The 14,959-nt window shown below is 47.0% G+C and overlaps 1 protein-coding gene across 1 annotated transcript in view; it reads right to left on the bottom strand.

The window, feature by feature from the left end:
• Positions 1 to 14,959, bottom strand: part of LOC122928680 (thyroid adenoma-associated protein homolog) — a 99,353-nt gene that overhangs the window by 47,317 nt on the left and 37,077 nt on the right. Inside the window, exons 11-14 of the mRNA XM_044281774.1 lie at positions 14,162 to 14,359; positions 13,399 to 14,065; positions 7,973 to 8,125; positions 5,140 to 5,249 (exon numbers count right to left, since the gene is read on the bottom strand). Coding sequence (XP_044137709.1) covers positions 5,140 to 5,249; positions 7,973 to 8,125; positions 13,399 to 14,065; positions 14,162 to 14,359 — 1,128 coding nt within the window. The remainder of the gene's footprint in view (positions 1 to 5,139; positions 5,250 to 7,972; positions 8,126 to 13,398; positions 14,066 to 14,161; positions 14,360 to 14,959) is intronic.

Below are 14,959 nucleotides of genomic sequence, written 5' to 3'. Positions count from 1 at the left end.
GAGGGCAGTGGCCACGGTGCGTCTGCCAACAGCAACATTAGGTCGGCGTACCAAGACCGGCGGGGCCAATCCGGGGCGATTAGAATCGCGGGGACGCCCTCTGCCGCGATCCTCCGAAGAACCCGTGGCAGGAGGGGAAAAGGAGGAAAGACGTACAGAAGGGAGAATTCGCGCCACGGAAGGACGAGCGCGTCGGCGCCGTATGCCTTCGGGTCCCGTGCCCTGGCCAGGTATAGGGGGACCTTGTGGTTGAATTTGGAGGCCATGAGGTCCACATCGGGGCGACCCCAGCGAAGACAAAGGGCTTCGAACACCTCTGGGTGCAGGGACCATTCTCCCGGGTCGATGGTGGACCGGCTGAGGAAATCCGCCGCCCAGTTGTCCACCCCCGGGATGTAAATCGCAGATAAGGCCGGCACGTGCGTCTCCGCTCAGAGGAGAATGAGGGTCACCTCTTGCATCGCTGCAGCGCTGCGAGTGCCTCCCTGATGGTTTATGTATGCCACAGCCGTGGCATTGTCCGATTGGATCCGAACAGGGTGGCCCCTCAGCAGATGGGTCCAGTGTCTGAGGGACAGAAGAATCGCCCTCAGTTCCAGAATATTGATTGGAAGTCTGGACTCCGATAGAGACCAAACGCCCTGGACGGACCGGGGAGGGAAAACCCCCCCCCACCCCCGTAAGCTGGCATCTGTGGTAATCACCAGCCAGTTCAGTGGAAGGAAGGACTTCCTCCTTAGAGGGATATGCAACCACCAGCCGAGGGAAGCCCGAGCCAGGGGAGGCAGAAGAAAGGTCCTGTCCAGACTCCTCGGTGATTTGTCCCAGGCCGACAGAATTGCCCTCTGAAAGGTGCGGGATCGGAATTGTGCGAACGGCACCGCTTCGAAACAGGCAACCATCTTTCCCAACAACCGCATGCTGGATCTGAGGGAAGGGCGGTGATGACGGAGGAGACTGCGAACCGACCCGCGAAGGGCCAGACGCTTGTCCGACGGAAGGCGGACCTCCGCCAACTCTGTATCCAGGAGCATCCCCAGGAAGATCAGCCGTCTGGAGGGGGTAAGGGAAGATTTGGGGTGGTTGATAATCCAACCGAACCGCGTCAGGGTCTCCAGAGTGAGTTCCACACTGCGGGATGTCTGAGAGAAGGAGGGTGCCTTGACCAGGATGTCGTCCAAGTATGGGAGAAGAAAACACTTCTTGAACGTAGAAGGGCCAAGACAGGGGCCAGGACCTTGGTGAACACTCGAGGAGCCGTCGCCAGACCAAAGGGAAGGGCGACGAATTGGAAGTGATCGTCCCCCACCGCGAAGCGCAGGAAGCGGTGATGACATGGAGCAACCGGAACGTGGAGGTATGCATCCTGAATGTCGATTGAGGCCATGAAATCCCCTCTTTCCAGGGAGGCCACTGCGGACCTGAGAGACTCCATCCGGAATCTCTGCAGTCGGAGAAAACGGTTCAGGCGTTTTAGGTCCAAGATCGGACGCACTGAGCCTTCCTTCTTGGGAACCACAAAGAGGTTCGAGTAGAACCCCCTGAACCTTTCCGTCGGAGGCACGGGGGCGACGACACCCTTGTCCATTAGAGAGTGAATGGCCGCGAAGAAGGCGGCCAATCGTACGGGATCTCGCGGAGGACGGGATCGGAAGAAACGGTCTGGCGGAATGGACGCAATTCGATTTTGTATCCGCAAGATACAATCTCGAGCGCCCATGCGTCTGAGATGTGGGCCCGCCATACGTTCCTGAATAGGAGAAGGCGGCCCCCCACCCGGGTGGGTGGGGGCGCACCTTCAGGCAGAGGGCTGCTGGCCTGTGGGAGCCCGTGCAGGCTGGGACTTGCGCCAGGTAGGTTGCGTCCGAAAAAACGGCTTCTTGCGTCTATCCTGGGCTGGGCCAGAGGAAGAAGAACTGGCCGCGGGTCTAGACCCGGTGGGCTTGCGAAAGGACCGAAAACGGGACGAACCAGCGCGACCACGGGGGGCGCCCATTGGCCTGGACTGGGGGAGGTGAGTACTCTTCCCACCCGTGGCCTCTGATATAAGTTCGTCCAGACGGGTTCCGAACAGGCGGGAACCCGTGAATGGTAGGCCGGCCAAAGAGCGTTTGGAAGCGGCGTCCGCCGCCCAAACCTTCAGCCAGAGTTCCCTCCTGACAGAAACTGCCAGGGCAGAGGAACGGGCAATGAGGGCACCCGCATCAAGGGAGGCCTCACAGACGAATTTTCCGGCCTGAACAATTAGTTGGGCTAAGGAACGGAGGTCCTGAACAGGGACGTCCGACCCTAACTCCCGTTCCAGTTGCAAACCCCATTCAGAGACCGCTTTGCCAACCCAGGCGGAGGCAAAGACCGGTCTAAGGGCCGAACCAGAGGCAGTAAATATGGCCTTGGAGAGGGATTCCGTACGACGGTCCTCAACAGACTGGAGGGAAGATCCGTCCTGTACAGGAATAGTAGTGCTTTTGGACAGGCGAGCCACGGGAGGATCAACCTTAGGCGGGGATGTCCACGTGGTCACAGAATCCGCTGGAAAGGGATAACAAATGTCCAGCTTTTTGGGTGTAATAAAGCGGACGTTAGGCCGAGTCCAAGCCTTGGATACCACAGAAGAAAAATCAGCGTGTATGGGAAAAACCTTGGAGGCCTGTTTGGGGCGGAGAAAGGACACGCCGGCCTGTTCAGAGCTGGGGGGGTCATCGTGTAGCTGAAAGGTATCACGGATGCTAGTGACAAGATGCCCCACCGCGGACGCCAATTTGGACGGAAGCTCTGAGTCCATGTCCACGTCCGAATCCGCCAGTTCTCCCTCAGAAAGCGTATCCCTTTGAGAGGATAGACTTGACTGAGCTCGCACGCATGGCGGAGAGAGCGAAGCATCTGGAGAAGATGTGCGCTCAACCCTTGAACGTTTCTGAGTATGCCGGGCCCTGGAAGATTCGCTGGGAGGCAGGGAACCAGTGGGGGCGGCAGAAACGGTAGTCCCAGCGGGTGCGACAGGGATTGTGGCAGCCTGCGGGAGAGGCGGTCTATCCACGAGACGGCCCACTACGTGTGTAAGGCTTTCCACCGCCTGAGACAGAGACCTAGCCCAGTCAGGGGGTTCAGAGGCACCGGGGGGCGCAGCGGGAAGCGGGCCCTGCACCGGGGCCTGACATGCAAGGCAATGCGGCTCAGATTGCCCACGCGGAAAAAGTTCCTTACAGGCGGTACAGGCATGGTACCAGGGTTTGGGGGCACCTGTGGGATCTGACATGCTGAAGTGTGGTTGTACTCTAATATAGAGACCACAAAGGGTTATAGCAGCTATGACCAGGAGGGTTAGGAGAGGGTTAACTGTCCTACCAGTGCCTCAGAAGAACGTCAGGAGATGGCCCAGATCAGCAGCAGCAGAGAAGCAGTGAACAGCAGTGAGCAGCAGAGAGCGCCCACAGAAGCCGAGCGATGTACACAGGAGGTTAGAGTCCCCCACCGTGTCCCAGCTTCCTGTCAGGAGTGAGGAAGCGCGGGAAACCTCAGCAGAAAGCACGGGGAACAAGCTCCGCCCCCTTCAGCGCTTGAAATGTCTCATGTGAAGGAGAACGTAGCTCCGCCCCCAAAATGACGCGCGCGTAAGCCCCGCCCCCTGCCGGGACCGCTAAGCCCCGCCCCCCGTTCTCGGCGGGAAGGGGGAGAGAGAGAAGAGAAAAATGGAGTCAGCCCCGAATGAGGGGGAGGGGGGGGAGAAAGATAGCGGCGTGGGGGTGCTGAGGATGCTGCTGTGCTGCATTGTCCTGCAGATGAGCGCTCAGAATGAGCGACCACGGGTGCCCCCCTTACCCAGAGGGGTAGATGCTGCAGATAGGGACGGGGTATGGGCTGGAATAGCCATCTCACCGTCCGACGTCTTCACCCTCAGTCCTTTCCAGCAGGGTCGCCCCTTCAGCCACTGGCACCGCAGTGGCAGGAAGCTGGAAGAGGGGCTTGGCGTGCGGGCGACCCCCTAGATGGCGGGATGTAGGGGAGCCATTGCTGCCCAGATCCTCCTATTGCTTCTGTGGGGGAGGCAGCAGTGCAGATAAGTTGGCACTGGCGCAGCTCAACCCCGGGAGAGCAGAGAGGTCTAATGCGTCTCTGGTATCCCTAGGAAAAAATAAAATAACAAAATTAGAAGAAAAAGTAAAAATAACAAGGAGAAAACAGCCCTGCAGTAGCAGGGAGTGTCTTGCCTCCTTGGACACTAAGCTAAAACTGGTAGCCTCTATCTCCAGGCTGAGGGTATAGCTGATGGAGGAGGGGCTTAACAGTTTTACTTAGTGTCACGCCTCCTAGGGAGCTGAGCTATACCCAAGGTCTGTGTCCCCCAAGGAAAATGGGCGAGAAAAACAGATCTTCAAAAAATACGGATGACGTCTGGGTGCATTCTGTATTTTGCGTAACGGAACAGCTGGCCCCTAATAGAACAGTACTATCCTTGTCCGTTATGCGGACAATAATAGGACAAGTTCAATCTTTTAGCAGGACGGGTATACCGAAATACGGAAACAGAATGCACCTTCCGTTTTTTTTGCGGACCCATTGAAATGAATGGTTCCGCATACGGTCCGCAAAAATAATTGAACTGACACGGAAAGAACATAGCTTTGTGTGCAAGAGTCCTTAGATTTATCTGTGCTAACTTCTAAAGAGGAAGAATATCTTGTATTGAATCTTCAATGGTAGTAATACCGAAATAAATAAATAAATAAAAAATAAAAAAAGGACTGTCGTAACTTGGCATGCACCAAATTCCTTTTACCATGGTTGGTTAAGCTCCCTCAGGCAAGAAATGCCTCAATAAAATATTACTCCTCTATGTCACCCCCAAAACTTCGATCCTCCATGCCAGCCAGGCCTTGCTTGTTTGCCTGCATCTATGACTTACCTGTATACCACAAGTGACCACTTTAATCACTGGTCTCATTTGGTGCCATAAATGGCTGAGGCCAGTGATTGGCTGCAGTGGTTACATGTAGTATACAAGGTGTCAACACTGCAGCTAAAAAGCATATCCTTGCCCCCCCCCCCCCCCTTTATTTTTTATTTTTTTTTACTCTGACTCCACCATAAAACAGATTTGCTCATGGAAATGATGTTTAATATTTGAAGTTGGTTTACCTCATTAGTGCTGTCCTGCATACATCCTAACAGTGCCTGCATGCTGCCAGCTGACAGGAAATCCCAGCATCCTTTCTGCTTTGCAGAGTTTAGTAGAATAGAAACATCGTCTGTAAACATAGCACATAGGTAAAGCTGAGCATTCTTTAGATTATGAACAAAACATCTAAAAAGCATTCATACTAGCAAATAAACCATATTAATTAGAGAACATCTATTTAAGGTCTATAATATAGCAATATAATGTATATAAAAAGTTTCTACAGTTCAATCGCATTCTGCTGCAAACACTGAGCTATTGCACATTTTTTTCTTCTAAAAACCATTTCAGTGCATTATACCCATCTTATTAAATGCATATTATTGCAAGTTAACATTCATTTATAGCAAAAGCATTTTACTGCAATAAACGCCATTATGATCCCTGTGTTAATAAAGGCATTGATAACTGCTGCAAGATAAGGATAACGTGTATTTGCAGCAAAAGCAATACTGCAATAACGCCATTTTTGTAACCGTGTTTGTGAGTGCATAGTTCAAAGAAATTTTGCCGTAAACATTGCATTATTATATCCATGTTAGTGAACACATTCCTGCTTCAGACCGTGTAGTCCAATATTTAATGAAAATGTTGCGTTATTACCAAAGTAAATAGTCAATACCAGTTTAATTGCATCTATGTATTTACCGTATTTTTAACCCCATAAGACGGGGAAAACATTAATATGTCTTATGGGGTGAATACAGGGAAAAAAAAATTGGCGGCTTGCCGCCGGACATCTTATACTACCTGGCCGCAGCTGCGAGTGCTGGGAGGAAGTGGCCTGACATCGCTGCAGATGGTGGGGAAGGCAGGGACCAGCTGGCTCTGCGGGTGCTCCGTGTTATGGACCGACCGGCCAGCCGCAGCAGGTGTTGGGTGATATTAATCGGCCGGCCAGAATATGCACTGTGAGAGGTTGATGGAAGCACGTTAGCAGGCAGAAGAGGGGTGGAGCAGGCTTCCCTGTCACACATGCCTGCTCCACCTTTCGGTCCCCCCCAATAACATTTTATCAGCAGCAGAATAGGCTACTTTCACATTAGTGTTAGCAGTGTCCGGCAGGAACAGACTGCCGAATGCATACTAACACAAGCCCACATTCACTATACCTTTTGTTCAAAATATTTTTTTTCCTATTTTCACCCTCTTATGAGCAGGTGTGTCTTATAGGGCGAAAAATACGGTAAATTACAGGAAAAAAACTTGCAATTTTGTAAGTAGCATTTAATAATCTGTGTACCAAACCCATGACTTTTCATTTATAGGCCTCATAATAAAATGTCGGTAAAACAGAAAAATGCTAAACAAAAGATCTTATCATCCAAGAGTCAGAATGCGCATAGTAGCACCAGCAATCCAGTCAGTAGTAGTAGTAGGCCACAGTCCTCCATGGCTTACGATAGGCAACGAATTATTACTGAGGACAAATAAGATGATGTAGTGAACAGGATAACTCCCTCCTCCTCTCAGTCACAAAAGGATGATGCAAGTCTGAGCTTTGGAACACAACATTCCCCCTGCTACTCCTTGCAACCCCAGAGAAGCCTTTCAGTTTTATCTGCATCCTCTCTGTCTTTACTGCCAGCAAACCCACCCCACCCCACTAGTGAAGCAACTTCATTTTTCCTAAGAGGAGGCAACAACATTCCATGTGCTGTGGAAGATACTCAAGATAGTATACCTGTTGATGATTTTGTGTTAGAACAGTAAGCGTTTGGACTACCATAAAAAGAAGGTTCAGATGGAGGCGGGGGAACCCATGCATAACTGTGTTGGTAGCAACACTGTTAATCAGAGCAAATACAAAGCATGGAATTGTGAGGTGGGGCAAGGAGCCCACAATGACTTATCACATTCTGAGAAAAGTGGTGTGGGGGCGAGGATGATTATGTGTTGGATAAGACCTGGTAGTCAGATCAGGGTGCTAAGGAGAAGGTAACATCAGAAGAGGAGGGTGATGGCCTCAGTGGCAATAACGATCAAATGAAACCTTACAGCCAGAACCTCCAAAGAACTGCCATGAGCTGAGGTCTGTATAAATGTAAGCTCCGATTTGAGGTTTATTCTGGGATCTGTATAAATTTGTGAACTGATCTGGGGTCTATGAATTTGGGGGCTGATTTGGGGTTTAATCTGGGATCACTATAAATTTAGGATCTACCTGGGTTCTGTATGAATTTGGAGGTTGATCTGGGGTGTACGTTATCTTGGGTCTGTATGAATTTGGTGGCTGATCTGCAGTCTACATTCATTTTGAGGTCTGTGTGCAGGTCTGTATGAATTTTGGTGTCTGTATTAATTTTAGGTTCTGTATTAATTTTGGGGTATGGGAGTTTATATTCATTTTGGGGTCTCATCTTGGGTCTGTATTAAGAATGGGTTGTCCAGCCATGTAAAATTTATTTTTAGAAAAGTGATCAGAATGCCACAAAAAAGTAGTGATACCTCTCACCCCACTGTTCTCACTACTAGGGTAACGCCGGCTGAGTTGAAGCTCGGGGCGGTGTGTGAGACAAATGCACTGTATGATATTGAAATGAACTCAGCCCGTCAAATAAAAAAAATTCTTTGTGCGGCCCATATATCAGGTCGAGTTTGATACCCCTGACCTAGATTGTCAAAGAGCACTCTTAAAACACCACTTGTGAACCCAGACTAAAGTATCCATGGATAAATGCAGCTCAATTGTGAATATGGAGTGTAATCCCTGCCTAGGGTAGCACCTGTGGTAAACACCACCCTGGAAACAGTTTATACTTTTTCCATCAAAATGGAAAGTGCACCACTCACGTGGGGGTTGTCCTTTTTTCCTCTGTGGACTCCAACGGTCAGTGAAAGTTTCCAGCACGGAGCAAAGTGTGATCAAGGCACTGCATCGTCTCTGGTAATTGGCCGCAGGGGTCAGTGATGAAATGCTCAGATGAAACATCCAGTCTGTGAAGTCTGTTGCAGTAAATACGGATAAGAAAGATACATAAGTAACCACATCTAAATTACTAAAACCAGTATCATTCTGAAGCATGCATGTTAAAAATGATTGCAATGTTCAGTAATATTATTAAAGTAGTACTCTGGGATATTTTTTTATTTGCCTATATAGTGCAGTATAGGCCATCATTAAAGAATAAGACAGAGGGGTGGAGTCTCACCACACAGTGACAAAGAGCTGCTGTCCAGTGATGGCCAGTTCGCAGTGTTCGCCCAGAAACATATACGGGCTGCCATCTTTTTTCACAAGTCCGGCGAGGCACTAAGCCGGTCTGAAAACAAGTGCGGTCAGCAGGAGCAGGCAGTTCCGAGAACAGCCACCGGGGGCCTTCATCGGGCTGTTCTCGGAACTGCCTGCTCCCGGGGACCGCATTTGTTTTCAGACCGGCCCGTGGCACAGGTAAGGACTTACCTGTGCCTCGCCAGACTTGTGAAAAAAGATGGCAGCCTGCATATGTTTGCGGGTGAAAATTGCGAACTGGCCATCACTGCTGCTGTCCCCTCATGCTTCAGGGTCTCAATATTTTCTTGTGTGATGCAGCTGCCTGTCTGCCCTCTCTGCCTTAGCATTTCTTTCCCCTGTGAGCTTTTACATGAAGGAGGCAGGGAGACCAGTGTGAAGCTACGTCTCATAGAACTATACTGGAGGGTCAGCACACACAGATACTACAGGCAGTGTAAGGTTTATATAATTGTAGCTAATCACTGTATACTCTTGCCTACTATTTAGGGCACAACTACACTGCAACATTTGTCGCGCAACATTTTGTTGCACCAATATCGCGCAACAATTTTTATAATGGTAGTCCATGGTGTCGCGCTGCGACTGCGACAGTTGCAGAAAAATCCATCTCGAATAGATTTTTTGCACCAAATCCGCACCAATTGATGCGGATTGACCGCACGGATTTTCTTGAGAAGACCTGCGGATTTCAGTTCGGATTGTCCGCACATAAATCCTGAATGTGTGCATTTACCTTAAGACTTTTTTCAGATATTCTCCATGAAGATGCTCTCAACCACTGCTCAGTTGAAGGAGCAGTGTTTCAACTCCCTGCACAGTGGGTAGTCTGAAGTGCTGCAAAACTGCTAAAGGGACCTTAGCCCCTTTGTATTCAGAATCAGGAATCATTGATAAGAATACTATGGTATATGCTAGCAATATGCAATAATATTCTATCCTATAAGAGGCATTTCGTCATATAGCCAGCATAGACTTCTATTATGACGGAATGCTTCTTATAGGTGGTGCATGCAGTCATAAAATTCCGTTAAGGTCCATAGTAGCGGAATCCATAACAGGATTCTTTCATAACCCGGACGCTGAACTTAAAACACAAGTTCGCTCAACACTACTCCCAGTGCCATACAGATGAGTGAAATAGTTGTTAGAACAAACCTATTGTTCCATGGGCAGAAGTTCAGTGCCACAGATATATAAGAACTAGGCCTCATGCACACAACCGTATTTTGTATCAGTGTTCGATTTCTGTGGATGGCGCACACCACCTGGATACTTTCCCGATGAAATAATTTATGGAGGGACCATGGCTTGTGAGACCTTACAGTCAAATCATTGTTTTTCAGATCTGTACAGAATGAAGTAAACTGATCTCATGGTTTTTATGGAAATTTATAAGCATCTTAGATAAAAAAGTGGAGTCATGTTAGATAATTCTGTCTTCCATAATCATGGTTCTCTTATACGGAAGGCTTGAAACTTCCCAAAGCGTCTTGCTGCTGTAATGGCTATCAAGAAAGTTGTTTTATAGAAGGGATGTTTAAAAGGAAACCGACTATATTGGTTTAACCACTTAATGACCAGCATGTTTTGGGCCTTAGTGACCAAATAGTTTTCATCATCACTTTCCAATAGCTGTAACTTTTTTATTTTTTCATTGATATAGCTATATTAGGGGCTTGTTTTTTGCGGGACAATTGTAGTTTTTTAGTGGTGCCACATAACTTACTGATTAGTTTATGTTTTAGTACTTTTGCAAAATAAAACCTTTTAAAAAAATAAATAAAAAATAATGAGATTTTTGTGGACTCGCCTGTAAAAATTTCTTTCTCGCTTAGTTCATTGGGGGACACAGGACCGTGGGTATAGCTTCTGCTGCCACTAGGAGGCAACACTAGGCTGAAAAGTGTTAGCTCCTCCTCTGCCGGCTATACCCCCTTCCAGCCTGGAGAGAGCATATCAGTTTGTGCCCAAGCAGTAAGAGTAGGAGAAAAAAAACATACCTGAAATAAACCAAAACATAACTAATGCCGGAAGGGCCGAACCAGACTGAGGACCCCACCGGCAAACAAACCGCTAGCACCTGCGGCAATCATGGAAAATAATGGGTGGGAGCTGTGTCCCCCAATGAACTAAGCGAGAAAGATTTTACTGGTGAGTCCACAAAAATCTCGCTTTCTCGCTCGTATAATTGGGGACACAGGAACGTGGGACGTTCCAAAGCAGTCCACCGGGCGGGAAGAACACACCCCCATGGAAAACTGCCTCGCGGACGCTCAAGACACTAAGATGATAAAAACTGATATGCTCTCTCTTGGCTGGAGGGGGTATAGCGGCAGAGGAGAAGCTAACACTTTTCAGCCTAGTGTCGCCTCCTAGTGGCAGCAGCAGCTATACCCACGGTCCTGTGTCCCCCAATGATACTAGCGAGAAAAAAATGTTTTTGCATCACCATATCCAAAGGCCAATATCTTTTTTTATTTTATTTTTGTTTCTGCAGGGCTGTGTGGGGGCTTTATTTTTAAGAGACAAAATTATAGAATTCATAACACTTTTTGATTGCTTTTTATTTCAACTTTGGTGGTGAATAAGCAAAAAACACCAATTCTGGCAAATTTTTTTTGCATTCACCGTACAGGATAAATTGCTTAATAAATGTGTAGTGCTAGCCATTATAGACGTGGCGGTACCAAATATGTGGAAGGGATTTTATTTTAGCAATTTTTTCAATTAAGAAGCTTTATTTACCAATGAAAAAAAAAAAAATTTAACAGAATTTTTTTTATTTAATAAAACTTTTTTTACACTATTTATTAGTCCTACAAGAGGACTTTAATATGCAAATTTTGTTGATTAATTTATTTGATTAATTTGCCTTTGAGGCCTCTGACAATTAATTTTTTTTTAACAGAATTGTCAAAATAATTTTGTCCGACCCACTGTTTTGCCTCGCTGCCGCCTTCTCCTTCACTGCTGATTTATAGATGTGTAATAACCCCCTGCACGGCCAGTCCAAAAAAATGGGAGTGCAGGGGTTACTGTACATAGACCGGCAGTGCATGGGTTATTATATATATGTTTTCAGTTTAATTAACAAAATTAAACTGAAAACATATATATATTAAGTTGAATTAACAAAAATAAGAAAATCGAGATTCAAATTAAAAATTGTCCATAAGGTTGAAAAAAATTGAGATTAAATTTTTTTTCAAAATTGCCCAGCCCTACTTCTGGGGGTATAAATGATCAAAGCAAAACTCATAAAGTGGATGGACCAGGAGGGGATGGAAAAGAGGGAGAGACAAACTGGAGGAGAGAACCAAAGTATGTGAAGTGTCCATGTGTGGTAACTATGTATCACTGTTACTGTAAATTTTAAGGGATTTTATAAGCTTATATTGTAATTAGAGATGAGCGAATTTTATATTTTGAGGACTCCCCTGCATGACGGAAACGGGACGAATCTGTTTTGCAGCCCATAGACTTCTATTATACCTCTAAGGCATTCCGTTATAGAATTGCGTTATGGTCCGTGGTAACGGAATCCATAACGCAATTCACCTTTTACCAACAAACGAAGTGTAAACGAATTTCAAAATATGAAATTTGCTCATTTCTAATTGTAATCTTTGTTGATAAGCTGAGAAAATGTAATTATTGTTTTTCATAAATACAAAAATGTTTCTCTGAATATGACATTTCTTTTCTTCTGTATATTCATATAACTGACAATAGCTGTAGCAGCAATATTTGTGTTATACAATATACGGTATCTTCGCTCTATAAGACGCACCTGGATTTTAGAGGAGGTAAATAATAAAAAAAATATTTTTCATCAGAGCCCCAGTCTTTATCAGATCTCAGATCAGACCCTCAATCTTCATCAGACCTTAGATCAGACCCCCCAATATTCATCAGACCTCATATCGGACAAAAAAATAAAATAAAACTTACCTCTCCTGCTTTGGACAGAGCCGTCACTTGAGAGATCCAGCTCACTCTTCCTGCTGCGTTGCACTGTGATCTGACGAGTGCACTATGTCCTGATGCTGTCAGAACACAGTGCGGGACCCGGTTAAAGACCAGGGAGTGGCGAGTAAAACCAGTGCTAGCAGCGCTACACTCACTTCTCCCTGATCCTACTGTACTAATGAACGCTTCCAGAATGGAATCACTCATTAGTATTTGCTTTATAAGACACACTGCCATTCCCCCCCCCCCCCCCACACTTTTTTGGGGGAAAAAGTGTCTTCTAAAACAAAAATATGGTAGCTTTTTTGCAATATTGTATCTAATTTATTCATAAATAATATTTCTTACAAACTGCATATTGCTTCGAACTTTTTTTTCTGTTGCACTGTACCTCTGTCCTTGGAACAAAAGGTATGCAGGTATGCTCTAAAAACTTTCAGTCATCTACACAGCCCTGGGAGTAGTTAATTGGGTCAAAGGTAGCCGACAGACTCCTTGTAAGGCCCCATGCACACGGCCGTGTTTCACAGCCGCGTGCGGGCCGTGGAACCGCGGCCTGGATCCCTCCTGAGAGCAGGAGCGCACGGCGTCACTGATTGCTATGACGCCGGGCGCTCCCTGCTGCCGCCGCAATACAGTAATACACTGGTATGATCTATACCAGTGTATTACTGTACTGTGCCGACAGCAGGGAGCGCACGGCGTCATAGCAACCAATGACGCCGTGCGCTCCTGCTCTCAGGAGGGATCCAGGCCGCGGTTCCACGGCCCGCACACGGCTGTGAAACACGGCGGTGTGCATGGGGCCTAAGTGTGGTCGTATTCAGACTAGGCTGCAATGAACCCACAATTTAGTCGACAAGATCTTTGATCTGGCCATGTATATTAGTAGTTAAACTGATATTTGTAAAGTTGACATAATGTAATGTATATGTCGAAAAAAATAAACACTGTCCAATTATTGACATCATGCAGACTGTATATCATTTTGCTTTAACTTAAATACAGCTCTCACCAATTGCTTGGGCCACAGTTTCCTCTTCAGTACGTCCCTTGCGGAGGGCAGACATGGCTCCATCCCGAAGCCTCTCTAGAACTCTGCGTAGCACAGCCTGCAGTTGCTGTCGAAACCCTGGATTATCACAACCCATATTGTAAGGCAGATATTTCTTGAGTAGTTGCAGCTCATGAGAAGATGGGGGTTGATTAGTCCGAGGACCACAACACAGTAAACTCATTGCATCTAGACGTACGCCATCATCAGCAGATTCCAGACACAGCTGCATCCTCTCTTCTGCTTTTACCATTTGCCCTGAGACTACCTTCTGTGCCCGTGCAAGGCTGATCCAGCCACGTAGATGTGGTATACCTGAACCACACAGTTGTTTTGCCAAAAATTTGGATGAGTCGCTAAATGTGCGCAGAGTACACGGGAGAATATAAGTAGCTGCATTATTTTGTAGACTACATTCAGTGGAGCATAGTGCATCAGAAAGAGGTGCAATCCAAATTTCTGCCCAAAGTTTACCTAGCTCCCCTTCATCCACTATGCCCACCTGAACCCATTCTTGTTTCTGAAGAGAAATAAAAGTACGGTAAGTCTCTGCAGCCGGAGGGCAGAGGTAGTTTGTCTCCAAACAGCAAAACAGATGGGAAGGGAGCAAAGGGTAGAGAGCCAAAACCTGTAAGCAAAACCAAACTTGTCAACTCTAACAGAAACATGGCAATAGTACATATTATAGATGATTTCTGATAATATACAGGATATTAGTTCTGACCTTCTTAGAACCCAGAAATGGCAACAGAGCGCAAAGTACTGTATATCTTGATCGTGCCTGCCAGGAGATTTCGGTGATTTTCTGCAGCAAATTTTGAAGCATTGTCTCTTCTCTTATTGCCAAGAGCTGACACTCGTTATGGTGTATGTGTAAATAGTGCTGGAAGCAGCAGAGCACCAGAGCGGTCATACCATCCACCTGTGCATGAATAAGGTTACATAACACCTTTGATATATATGGTAAAAGTGTTAGAATAAGAGAAAGTTAAATACTGATGACCTATGACCTCAGGATATATCAATATCAGATCTGTGGGGGTCAGATTCCTGTCACCCTTGCTGACCAGCTGCTTGAGGGGGCCGCAGAGCTTGGGTGAGCACTGCAGCCTTTTCCTTGGTCTGCGACGTTGCGTCAATTGGTCGCATGGCTTTCTGCAACTCAGTCCCATGTAAGTGATTGGCATATAGCTGCAATATCAAACCCAGCCGCTATAAAGAGGCTGCAGCGCTCAGCTGAGTACCGGAGTCTTTTCACTGAGTTGAGAAGGGGAGAGAGTCAGACCCCCTCTGATCTGATGGCCATCAATATTTAAAGGGGTGTCAGAGTTCAATAAAGACTTGAGCCGGCCCTGTAATGTGCTATATAACAAATCAAGCAATGCTCAGGCCTTTTCTCACCTGCCACTTCCAGTGATATGCACTTGTGCTGCACCGCTGACGTCATCTTTCTGGCTGCAGCAATGATATCCGTGCACACAGGTCACTGTGCAGTCCATCAGTGGCCTCAGCAATACAAAAG

The sequence above is a fragment of the Bufo gargarizans genome, chromosome 1, assembly GCF_014858855.1.
Source record: "Bufo gargarizans isolate SCDJY-AF-19 chromosome 1, ASM1485885v1, whole genome shotgun sequence".
Lineage (NCBI taxonomy): Eukaryota > Metazoa > Chordata > Amphibia > Anura > Bufonidae > Bufo > Bufo gargarizans.
Note: the sequence above shows the minus strand (reverse complement) of the source record. Positions and strands in the feature narration are given on the sequence as shown.